Source organism: Dermochelys coriacea, chromosome 5, assembly GCF_009764565.3.
Source record: "Dermochelys coriacea isolate rDerCor1 chromosome 5, rDerCor1.pri.v4, whole genome shotgun sequence".
Taxonomy (NCBI): Eukaryota; Metazoa; Chordata; order Testudines; family Dermochelyidae; genus Dermochelys; species Dermochelys coriacea.
In genome coordinates this window covers 39,278,355-39,290,929 of record NC_050072.1, presented here as the reverse complement: position 1 = coordinate 39,290,929, position 12,575 = coordinate 39,278,355, and the positions used below count along the sequence as shown (strand labels likewise).

The following is a 12,575-nucleotide window of genomic DNA, read 5'->3' as shown; positions in this document are numbered from 1 at the left end:
CACTGCTGACTCATATCCAGCTTCTCGTCAACTGTCACCCCTAGGTCCTTTTCCGCAGAACTGCTGCCGAGCCATTCGGTCCCTAGTCTGTAGCGGTGCATTGGATTCTTCCATCCTAAGTGCAGGACCCTGCACTTATCCTTATTGAACCTCATTAGATTTCTTTTGGCCCAATCTTCCAATTTGTCTAGGTCCTTCTGTATCCTATCCCTCCCCTCCAGCGTATCTACCACTCCTCCCAGTTTAGTATCATCCGCAAATTTGCTGAGAGTGCAATCCACACCATCCTCCAGATCATTTATGAAGATATTGAACAAAACGGGCCCCAGAACCGACCCCTGGGGCACTCCACTTGACACCGGCTGCCAACTAGACATGGAGCCATTGATCACTACCCGTTGAGCCCGACAATCTAGCCAGCTTTCTACCCACCTTATAGTGCATTCATCCAGCCCATACTTCCTTAACTTGCTGACAAGAATGCTGTGGGAGACCATGTCAAAAGCTTTGCTAAAGTCAAGAAACAATACATCCGCTGCTTTCCCTTCATCCACAGAACCAGTAATCTCATCATAAAAGGTGATTAGATTAGTCAGGCATGACCTTCCCTTGGTGAATCCATGCTGACTGTTCCTGATCACTTTCCTCTCCTCTAAGTGCTTCAGGATTGATTCTTTGAGGACCTGCTCCGTGATTTTTCCAGGGACTGAGGTGAGGCTGACCGGCCTGTAGTTCCCAGGATCCTCCTTCTTCCCTTTTTTAAAGATGGGCACTACATTAGCCTTTTTCCAGTCATCCGGGACTTCCCCCGTTCGCCACGAGTTTTCAAAGATAATGGCCAAGGGCTCTGCAATCACAGCCGCCAATTCCCTCAGCACTCTCGGATGCAATTCGTCCGGCCCCATGGACTTGTGCACGTCCAGCTTTTCTAAATAGTCCCTAACCACCTCTATCTCTACAGAGGGCTGGCCATCTCTTCCCCATTTTGTGATGCCCAGCACAGCAGTCTGGGAGCTGACCTTGTTAGTGAAAACAGAGGCAAAAAAAGCATTGAGTACATTAGCTTTTTCCACATCCTCTGTCACTAGCTTGCCTCCCTCATTCAGTAAGGGGCCCACACTTTCCTTGGCTTTCTTCTTGTTGCCAACATACCTGAAGAAACCCTTCTTGTTACTCTTGACATCTCTTGCTAGCTGCAGCTCCAGGTGCGATTTGGCCCTCCTGATATCTTTCCTACATGCCCGAGCAATATTTTTATACTCTTCCCTGGTCATATGTCCAACCTTCCACTTCTTGTAAGCTTCTTTTTTATGTTTAAGATCCGCTAAGATTTCACCATTAAGCCAAGCTGGTTGCCTGCCATATTTACTATTCTTTCGACTCATCGGGATGGTTTGTCCCTGTAACCTCAACAGGGATTCCTTGAAATACAGCCAGCTCTCCTGGACTCCCTTCCCTTTCATGTTAGTCCCCCAGGGGATCCTGGCCATCTGTTCCCTGAGGGAGTCAAAGTCTGCTTTCCTGAAGTCCAGGGTCCGTATCCTGCTGCTTACCTTTCTTCCCTGCGTCAGGATCCTGAACTCAACCAACTCATGGTCACCTCGGTGGCTGCCACGGACCTGGTCGTTGAAAAGAGTTTCCAGGTCCGGAGGAGGTCTTGGTAGAAGACCGGCAGCCCGGAGAGGTCTCGCGGAAGACCTCTTGGATGGAGATAAAGGAGCTGCCGGTCGTATCGGAGCCCTCGGAAGCGGCGCAGGAAGGCGTGCACCAGTATGTTCCACGCTGGACTACCTGCACCATAAAGGAGCCTCTGCAGGGTCTGGAGGCGGAAGACATGGATCTGAGTAAGCGGACATTTCAGGCCCTGCCCTCCCTCCTCCAGAGGTAGATGGAGAACCACTGCAGGGACCCAGTGCAGTCCTGACCAAAAGAACTCCAGAATTGATGTCCGGAGGTTGGCCAGGAAACCCGGGGCCGGGACCAGGGTGTTGAGCTGGAACCAGAGCATAGACAGGACTAGTTGATTAAGCACCAGTGCTCTCCCTCGAAGGGAGAGGCACCGGAGTAGTCCTGTCCATTTCCGGAGCTGCTCTATCACCCCCCCCTCTAAATTCTGCCAGTTGTCCGGCAGAGAGGGATGCGTGGCAGAAAGGTAAACGCCGAGATAGAGCAGCGGACCCGTGCTCCACCGGATGGCCTGAAGCGCAGGTGGGAGGGAGCTCGCCTGCCGCCAGTCCCCTACCACCAAGCCAGAGCTCTTGACCCAGTTCACCTGTGCGGAGGAGGCTGCCGAATAGATGGCCTGGCAAGCCTCCACCCGCGCCAAGTCGCCCGGGTCCTGGACCACGAGCAGCACGTCATCAGCATATGCCGACAGGACCAGCCGCAGCTCCGGCTCCCGCAGCACCAACCCTGTCAACCTCCTTTGGAGGAGACAGAGAAAGGGCTCGATCGCCAGAGCGTACAGCTGGCCTGAGAGGGGGCACCCCTGCCGTACTCCTCGCCCGAAGCTGACCGGTTCAGTCAGGGTCCAGTTGAGCCTGACCTAACACTCTGTGGAGGCGTACAGCCCGGAGAAAACCCACAAACTGGGGTCCGAAGCCAAACGCTTGCAGAGTGCTCAGGAGATACCCGTGATCCACCCTGTCGAACACCTTCTCCTGATCTAAGGACTGGTCTGGGTGGACCACGTCCGCCAGCACGGACCCTAGCCGCAGCGAGATGGCTTTTGCCACGACTTTGTAGTCCATGCTGAGGAGCGAGACGGGACGCCAATTTCGTAAATTGCGGTGGTCCCCCTTCTTCAGCAATAAGGCGAGCATGGCTCGCCAGCACGAAAGAGGGAGGACCCCGCTCTGCAAAGACTTGGCCCAGACGGTGACTAGGTCTGGGCCGAGGACGTCCCAGAACACGCGGTAGAACTCCACAGTCAGCCCCTCCATGCCCGGAGATTTATTGGTGGGCATGCGACGGAGGGCTTCCGAGAACTCGGCCAGAGTGAGAGGCAGCTCTAGCCAGTCTCGGTCGCCCGTGCTGACCATCGGGAGGTCCTCCCACAGCACTCTGCAAGCGTTAGGATCGGTCGGATCCGGGGAGAAAAGACTTGCGTAGAAGGCTCTCGCCCTCCCACACATCTCCACTGGATCCGTGAGGGGGGTGCCATCTTCTGCCAGTAGGCAGATGACATGTTTTTTAGCCCCCCTCTTTTTCTCCAGGGTGTAGAAGAAGCGGGAGCCGCGATCCATCTCCCGAAGGAGACGGATGCGGGATCGAACAAAGGCACCCCGGGCCCGATGGTCCTCAAGGGTCTGGAGCTCCTCCCGCTTCTCCCGGCACACTCCGCAGAGGGGTGGATCCTCGGGGCTGGCAGCCAAACGCCTCTCCAGCTCTAAGACCTCCCATTCCAACTGCTCTATCGCCGCATCCCTCCGTCGGCTGACGCCCCTGGTGTAGTCGCGGCAGAAGAGCTTGGCACGCACCTACCCTAGGTCCCACCACTGCCGTGCCGAGGGAAAGGCACGCCGCTGCCCTCGCCAGGCCAACCAGAACTCCCGGAAGGACGCCACGAAGCCCGCATCCTCCAGCAAGCTGTTGTTAAAATGCCAATAGGCCGGCCCCGGCCTCTCCGCGCAGAGGGAGGCTGTCACGGTGGCTATATGATGGTCAGAAAATGGGGCCGGCCGGATGCTGGAGGAGTGGGCTCGTGAAAGGTGAAGCGTGATAAATAAATGCAGTCCAACCGGGAGTGGCGCGACCGATGGGCCTCCACCCGGACAAAGGTGAACGTGAAAGTGTCATCCGGGTGGTGGTCGCGCCAGACGTCCACCAGGGAGTGGTGTTCGACTATCTCCTGGAGGACGGCGATGGCGGCCGGGCTTTGCGCGGTCCCCGAACGGTCCCGCTCCTCGAGGGTGATGTTAAAGTCCCCTCCCAGGACCAGGCACTCCTGAGGATCCAAGGTGCCGAGGAAGGCGCATGCCTGCTGATAGAATTGCAGCCGCTCCGGACTCACTGCTGGGGCATAGATGTTGACGAGGTTGACTACGAGCCCCTCCATGCGGACCCGGAGGTGCAGCAGGCGGCCCGGCAGAGCCTCGGCGACCCCCAGCACCTCGGGCCGTAGGTCGGGGGAGAACAGGGTTGCCACTCCAGCCGTACGAACTGTGAGGTGGCTAAAGTAGACCCTATCCCCCCAATCCAGCCGCCAGCTGTCTTCGGCGGTCGGATCCGTATGGGTCTCCTGCAGGAAAACCACAGAGTACCTCCCCTCCCGAATGAAGGAGAGCACCTGGGACCTGCGGAGACCCATCCTACAGCCGCGGGTGTTCAATGTTGCAATGGTAAAGGGTGCCATGAGGAGGGCTGGGGGGGATCCTCGCCGGCAGGGATGCTCATGGCTCCCGGCGGGCCACGCAGCAGTCCGTGACCCACCCCATAGGTGAGTAAGGAGTCACGGAAGAGGCGGACCCGGTGGTAGGCCGCAGCTCCCTTCCTCCCGGTCCTTTTACCCTCCCCCATGAGGGCCCTTGCGGCCCGGAGGATTTGATTAAAGTCCCCCCATCGCTGGAGGGCAAGCTGGACTTTGTTGCGGGAGCCACGGACGTCTTCTAGGAACTCCCGCAACTCTTCTCGCAGCGCATGGGGGGCTGAGATTATGGTCTCTTGATTACTCCCTGACGGGGCCCTTGGTACAGCCCCATGGCCCACCGAGACGGGCAGACAGGGTGCGGACCCCCGACGGGGCTCCTGCTAAGTTGGCTTAAATGCTAGGGCGATAGGGGGTGGCGGAGGGAAGATAGCAGCCCCTGGTAGGTCGGGACGGGAAAACACAAAGGCCGCTTCCTGGGGGTCATCTGTTGGCAAGGGGAAGGAGACAGCCCGAGGGGCAGCAATAACATCTTGGGATGTGGATGGGATAGGGACAGGGGCAGGGGCAAGGTTAGAGATGAGATTCTGGGCGAGTAGAGGACTCTCAGTGATGCCGGGTGCAGGCTCTCTGGTGGATTTGGCAGCCACGGCATCAGGGGGTGGACTCTCTCCTGTAGGGCCCTCTCCCGGGAAGGAGGTCGAATGCTCCTCACCAACGACGGGTGCCCCTGGTGGCTCAGGTCCCGGCCGCGTGGCACTGGCCGTCGCCTCAACAGGTTCGGCGGCCCTCAGTGGGGTGCCATCTGCAGCCGGGTTGATGGAGGAGTCCAGGGGCTCCTCAGAGGTGGGAGCGGAAGCAACGGTTAGGGGGAGGGAGCATGGGGAAAGGGGGACTGGAGTGAAGTCGCCTATATCGAGGCCCGCTGGCATAGGGTCGTCCTCCCCCTGGGTGATCGGGGTCAGACCCAGGGCCTCGATCTCCTCGTATATTGATGGGAGATCAGTTTCCGCCACCCTGGGATTCTCCCCGCTGCCACCTGACGCAACTGTTGCCTCGGGGCACACTGAGGTTTCAGATAGAGCCTCGGGGGCTTTGGAGGAGAGGGACTCCCGTGGAGGGGAGATACCACCTTCCAGTGCTGCCACATCTTACCCAACCAGCACAGGTGGATGGAACACACCCGTGGGTAGAGCGGAAGGCTCAGCATTGGTGCCCCCCTTCCTGGTCTTCCAGGGGGCCTCCGCATCAGATGGGAGGAGTGGAGCTCGAGCCTTCCGCTTGCCCCGTTTCCCCTGGACTAGGGCCTAGCCCTCCATGGCATCATCTGGGGGCTGGCTAGCAGGGGTTGTGTCAGGGGGCAGAAGCAATGGTTCAGGGACTCGAGGGGGTAACGGTGGGGCAGCACAATGGAGGGAAGATTCCCCTTGGGGCGGGCCCTCTCCCATGCCCGGCAGTGTCCCTGCCGCACCTTCCTCCACAGGCCCCGCCAGATTGCAGGCAGCGGGGGCGGGGCTCTCCCGCTCGTCTGGGCATAGTTGGGGAGGTGCCCCTTGGGCCCGAGCGGGAGCAATGGTGGACTGGGAAGAAGGAGGGGTGGTTTCGGGTGCCGGGCAGCCAGGGGTGCCGGCGATGATGGGACCGGTGCCCTGCCGGAGGTCGGGGGTCCCGGATGCCCTTCCTTGCCGGGCCAGGAGGCAGTCCCTCCGGACGTGCCCCATTGCCCAGCAGAGGTAACACCGGGCCTCCCCCGTGGAATAGTGCACCCGGTAACGGGCCCCCTGGTGGGGGACTAGGAATGACCCCTCCAGTGCCTCTCCGTCACGCGCCGCCGGCGGCAGTTGAAGCTGCACTTGCCGGCGGAACGAGAGCACGAGGAGTGCGGGGTCTTTGCAGCCCAACAGGAGAGGGCTTATGACAGAGATGGGCTTCCCCAGGGTAGAGAGGGTGGGTAACAGGGTGCCATTGGGAAGGAAGGGAGGGACAGAGGTCAGGACCAGGCGGACGCCCATGTCCTCTAGCGGCTTTAAGGGGACAAAAACGCCCCCCACTGCCAGGCCCTTCTCCACCGCCTCCTGGGCAGCGGCCTCTGATGTTAAGAAGAAGACAACCTTGCCATACATTTTGGAGGCCGCCACAATGGCCGTGGGCCCCACCACCATCGCCAACACCCGCACATAGGACTTCACGTGGGGTGAGGTGAGCACCAGGAGGCAACGAACGCCATGCTTCCTGGTCATGGTGGGAAGGGGGCCCCGGCCGCTATAGATGGTAGCGGAGGCGGTGGGCTTGAGAAATTACGTAGCGGCAGGCGGGGGGGCTGCCGCCACCTGGGTGTATGCTCTGGGGGCCGGGGGACGGACACCTGCAAAGCTGGTGGAGGGAACAGCGGGAAGGGGCGCCCCAGCTGGAGATGGGGCCGGGGCATTGGGGGCAGCCCCTGCCATGGAGGGCCTGGTCTTTTTAGCAGGGCCCTTCCCCTTCTTCTTCCCCTGGCTCTTCCCGCCGGCTGGGGGGGCTCCCCCCGAATCTGAGGGGGGAGAGACGTGGTAGCAGTAGAGGTCACCCCAGTGCCCGTCGCTGCTGGTGCCCCAGCGGGGGTGGTGGCAGATGATTCGGCAGCGGAGGCAGAAGCTTGGGGGGGTGACGGAGGGGCAGGTAGGGGAGGGGCAGCTCGGGCTGCTGGAGGGGCCCCACCCGTCTCATCCCCCGCCATCGTGAGTAGGGAGGAAAGGGGAGACACCAGAAGGAGGAGACGAGAGAGGAAGCAGGTCGACCACTCCTCCCCGCTAGGCTGCAGGCAGGGGAGGAGGGCGCCGAAAGGGGTGGGCTGGACGGGGGGCAATCAGGGGTTAGGGGTCAGTCTCTGACACAGGGTGGAATTCCGGCTCCTCTTGGTGCACTAGGGGAGGGGGGGATACAACAACATTCGGGGTGCAGTGAAGAGGGTTGAAACTAAAATGGGGAGTGGCACAAGCGCATGGGAGGGGACATGGGCACACGGAGCAAGGGGCTAAGCAGGCTGGAGGTAGGGCAGGGAAACCAAGGGGCTAGCCTTAGAGGCTGGGACAGGGCAAACAAACAGAGGCTGCAGGAGGAAATGGGCGGGGCAGGCAAACAAACTGAAGGTAGTAAGCAGGGACTGGGGCATAAGGGGGGGAAACCTGCAAAGCACAAATGGGGCAGGTTGCAAGGGCAAAGCTGGGGGGGTAGGCAGTCTGGGGTGGGGTACGTGCACCCACATGCACTGGCACAAGTCTTTTTAAGCTGGCTGCTGCTTCTGGCCCAAAGGGTGGAAATAGGGCGTGGCAAGCCAAGCAAGCAGCTGAGTCCAGCGGCAGGAGCTGAGACAGATGGTATACAGCCAGTAGAGGTGGTGGAGGGGACAGCGGTGGTGGTAGTAGTGGTGGGGGTTGGGGGGGACACACAGATTGATCGGGCGGCAGCTCCACGCCACACCCCCTGTGTCCCTACAAACACAGTCAAAACCCCCACCACAAGGGCACAGTTTGAAAATGACTCAGTCTTAGGGCCCCCTCCACGGTGGTCTGCAAAGTCTCTAGGTGCTCCCACACTGGCAGATGGTCCTCTTCTCCTCCTCAGGGCTTCAGCAGCTCCAGGCAACAGACTCCACAGCAGCAGCTGCTCCAGGAACTCCAGGTGGTGGTCCAGGCAGGCAGAAAGGACCCCTCTCAGGTGGTGGTGATGGTGGTGGTGTCCGCAACAGCAGTGGTTGGGGTCCCTCACTCCTCCTCTCTGGGGAGTGGGCTAGGAGCCCCGCCCGCCTCGGGGCTGCAGTTGGAGCAGCAGCAGCACCCGAGAGTGGGGGGTCCAGCAACCAGGTAGCAGAGAACCGGGGGGGGGTGGTGTCTGGCCCAGCCAGGGGAGCAACTGGAGCAGCAGGGATAGCTTAGGGCCCAGCAGCAGGAGTAGTAGCTTCCCACCTCCCTCCAAGCTAGAAGGCTTTGGAAGAGCAGTGGGAGAGAGAGAGAGTCGCTCCAGGCTAAACAAATCCCTGGTAGGAGGTTAAGTGAAATGGCAGCTGCTCCAGGTCAATTAAGACACCTGGGACCAATTAAGAACTTTCCAGAAGGCAGGGAGAAGCCTAGGTTGATTGGGACACCTGAAGGCAATCAGGGGCTGGCTGAAACTAGTTAAAAGCCTCCCAGTCAGTCGGGTGGGAGGGCATGTCAGGAGCTACGGGAGGAAGTTGCGCGGTTGGAGAGGCTGAGTAGTACACACCATATCAGGCACAAGGAAGGAGGCCCTGAGTTAAGGGTGAAGTGGAGCTTGAGGAAGTGAGGGCTGCTGTGGGGGAAGTAGCCCAGGGAATTGTACATGTTAATGTTTCTAAAAGATCAGCTACCATAGCTGATACTATTAGGGTCCCTGGGCTAAAGCCCGGAGTAGAGGGTGGGCCTGGGCTCCCGCCTCCCCCTACCTTTGCCCCTGATTAATCACTGAGACTGGGAGACAACAGAGACTGTGCAAGGAAGAATAACTTCTCCTCACCTCCCTCGCTGGCTTATGATGAAAATGGCTCCATAGACTGTGTCCCTTGTCCCTAGAGAAAGAAGGGTTACGTGGAGGGTCACAGTGAGCCTCTGAGGCTAGCCAAAGCTGCCAGGAAACGTGGGACCCATGGAGGCAAGGACAGAGCTTTGTCACAGTCCTTTGTTAGATAGGAGTTCAGACTAGATGATCACAATGTTCCCTTCTGACCTTGTAATCTATTAATCTATATTCTATTAGTATAGGCAATCCAACATTAATATCCTTTACAATGTATGGGCTGTCTATTTTGTGTATGTGTATGAATTTTATATATATATAATTTTTTTCCTCTGGTTAAAAAATACACTGGCTGTTTGACCACGCAGGTGGAACCTTACCAATAATGTTTATATTCTAAACTGTTAAAATGGCATGTTATTTTTATGAGATGAACTGGATATACATCAATGAAATGTGCAGCATGAAAATATTAACAATCAAATAACATACTTGAAACTGCCTCAAGCTTCCACACCCCAAAGATGACAAAAACAAACAGAAAGGAATTAATAAACAAGTGAATCGTTCCCCATATCAGTTTGTTTTTTAATGTATTCAAAAATCAGATGATGTAAACTATTTATTTTAACAGCTTGCAAAAAGATTTGGGCCTGGATTCTCTGGATGAAGTATTGGATACAAAGCTTGTGAACCCAAAGCATATCATCCACAATGTGTACAATGTCAATAAACAGGGCATTGTCATTTTGGAAGACAAAACAAGTGAGTGGACTGGAGATTTTTATTATGGTTTTTAAGCTTTCCTGTGTTGATTATAGCTCTTTTAAATTATTTTTTTTCTTTTAAGGCTGTATTGTTGGCTGTCTTGGGGTCTTTTAAGGCTTGTCTATACTAGAAAGTTTTTTTTCCTTTAACTACACCTGTATTATTAAAGTGGAAATCCCTCCTCTAGTGTGGACACATTTATACCTGTAAAAAAGTGCTTATACTGGTATTGATTATTCCAGTTCAGGAAGTGAAATAGGCTATGTTGATATAAGGCACCTTTATATCAGTGCAACTGCATCCACACTAGGGCTTATACCAGTATAAATATATTGGTTAAAAAGACCACCCTAACTAGCGTCTTTATACTGGTATATCTTTTCTAGAGTTGACCAGGATTAAGTCAGCCACTAATGGCCTTTGAAGAGTCTTACCAGTGTGAATCAGTTTTTGTTTTTTGCCCTGATCCACCCACAGGCAGTTCAAGGTTTCAAGATGCAAAGGTACTTGAGAGTGAAAGTGGAAGATTTTCTCATTAACACAAGGTCAGGGCTCCTTCATCCTTCTCCTCCCTTCACTCTAGGTGTCAGAGGAGTGTATGACTTTTCCTACTGTCACATCAGCCCCCTACAGTACTTGGGCTTGACCTCTGAAGCACCTGGCATTGGCCACTATTGGAAGACAGGATACTGGGCTAGATTGACCTTTGGTCTGACCCAGTATAGCCATTCTTACGTTCTTATAATGTCTCTGAAGCATCAAGACAGTGTATATTAAATCTTCAACAATTTCCCTGTTTTTGACTGAAACCTCCAGCCAAACCTTATATTTTAAAATTACTGTTAAAAAAATTTTTTTTTTGATGTACTGGGGGAAATGTCTCAGTTGAAATTTAGATGTTTGACACTGTTTCATAAACTACTTTACTGCTATGTTTCTCCATAAGATTGGAGTAGTATAAAATTTGACCAATGGCATCTAAGATAGAGCGTGTCCTTGGAGTAGCCCAACTGGCAGTATTTTAAGGTGTTGGACAACTGTAAACTAAACCACATTTTCTGAAAGATTTTGAACTTCTCTTGTCTTATGACAGACTGTTAATGTATTAACTGTTTTAAATTCTCATCTCTTCTCCACAACCTCCCTTCTGAGAAGAAGAGCTACCTCACTGGGTACTGTCAGCAATGAAGTGTCTAGCAAATTGTAAGTATATCACCAAATCCTAATAAAAACAAAACTGAAGCAACTCCTATCTCACGTCACCAAATTAATTTTATTTAAAGGGTCAGAATTATGTCCTCTGATTCATATCCTAGAAAGTAGAGATGGAAAAGATCTTTAGGGTCATCTGTTAAATACTCTTGCCAATGCTACATATTTCCTAGATTTCAGAGTAGCAGCCGTGTTAGTCTGCATTCGCAAAAAGAAAAGGAGTACTTGTGGCACCTTAGAGACTAACAAATTTATTAGAGCATAAGCTTTCATGAGCTACAGGTCACTTCATCGGATGCCTAGAGTATATGAAGCTGTTTTGCTTTTAACTATTTAGCTTTCATTTGTGACAAATCTCGGTAAAATGGTCCAATGACCTTTTTGTAGGCATGTGGCTATAAAAATATAGTTTTGTTATAGCAGGTGTTTATGCATATTGAGATTCAGGAACTATGTTATTTATGGATGGCTCAGCCCCTAGTAAATTAAAGCAGCAGTTGGAGTGAAAATAAATTAAGTTACAAAAACCCCCAAAACAAACAAAACTGACTGTGATGGTGATTGTGAAATGCTCAGGGAGAATAGGGAGGCTACAGAAACAGAAATCGCAATAATAATGGGGATTTCAGCTATCCCTATATTGGCTAAGTATATATCATGTCAGGATGGGATGCAGAGATAAAATTTCTGGACACTGTTAATGACTGCTTCTTGGAGCAGCTAGAACTAGAACCCACAAGGGAAGAGGCAATTCTTGTTTTGGTCCTAAGTGGAGCACAGCATCTGGTCCAAGAGGTGAATGTAGTGGAACCGCTCAGTAATAGTGACCATAATGCAATTAAATTTAACATACTTATAGGGTGGAAAATACCAAAGAAATCCAGCACTCTAGTATTTAACTTCATAAAAAGGGGAGCTACACAAAAATGAAGAAGCTAGTTAATTGGAAATTAAAGGGAACAGTCACAAGAGTGAAATGCCTGTAAGCTGCATGGAAATTATTTAAAAACACCATAAAAGAGGCTAAAAGAAAATGTATGCTCCAAATCAAAACAAACAAATAAATAATAAACAATATGAGTACCAAAAAGAAAAGAAAAAAAGCTGCATGGCTAAACAATAGAGAAAAAGAATGGTTAGAGACAAAAAGGCATCCTTTAAAAATTGGAAGTCAAATCCCACTAAGGAAAATAGCATAAACTCTGGCAAGTCAAGTGTAAAACTATAATTAGGCAGGCCAAAAAAGAATTTGAAGAACAACTAGCAAAAGACAGAAAAGCTAATGAAAAAAATGTTTTAAGGACATCAGAAGCCGAAGCCGCCAAACAGTCAGAGCGGCCACTGGACAATCAAGGAAGACAAGGCCATTGCAGAGAAGTTAAATGAATTCTTTGCATCAGTCTTCACTGTGAAGAATGTGAGGGAGATCCCTGCCTCACAGCCATTCTTTTTAGGTACCCCCTTTATGCCGGCTGAACATCTGAGCCGTATCAGGAAGCTAGAGAAACAAATAAGAAAGGGTATGTGCTGTGAGATCCTCCCTTCCTCTGTGGCCTCTGACCATGAACACGGCTTGGATGAGCTTTATGACCTGACCATGGAGAAGGACTGAGAATGGAGAGAGCAGTTGTTGGAGGAGAGGAAAAAGGACTGAGAGGTGCATTCGGAAATGCACCAGGACATCATGGGTTTGTTCAGGTAACAAACTCAAATGTTG

General features: G+C 53.3%; 1 protein-coding gene across 1 annotated transcript in view; it reads left to right on the top strand.

Annotated features, from left to right (window-relative positions):
• DEPDC1B (DEP domain containing 1B) overlaps positions 1–12,575 on the top strand; it is a 72,023-nt gene that overhangs the window by 38,121 nt on the left and 21,327 nt on the right. The window contains exons 5-6 of the mRNA XM_038402561.2: positions 9,513–9,643; positions 10,802–10,849. Coding sequence (XP_038258489.1) covers positions 9,513–9,643; positions 10,802–10,849 — 179 coding nt within the window. The remainder of the gene's footprint in view (positions 1–9,512; positions 9,644–10,801; positions 10,850–12,575) is intronic.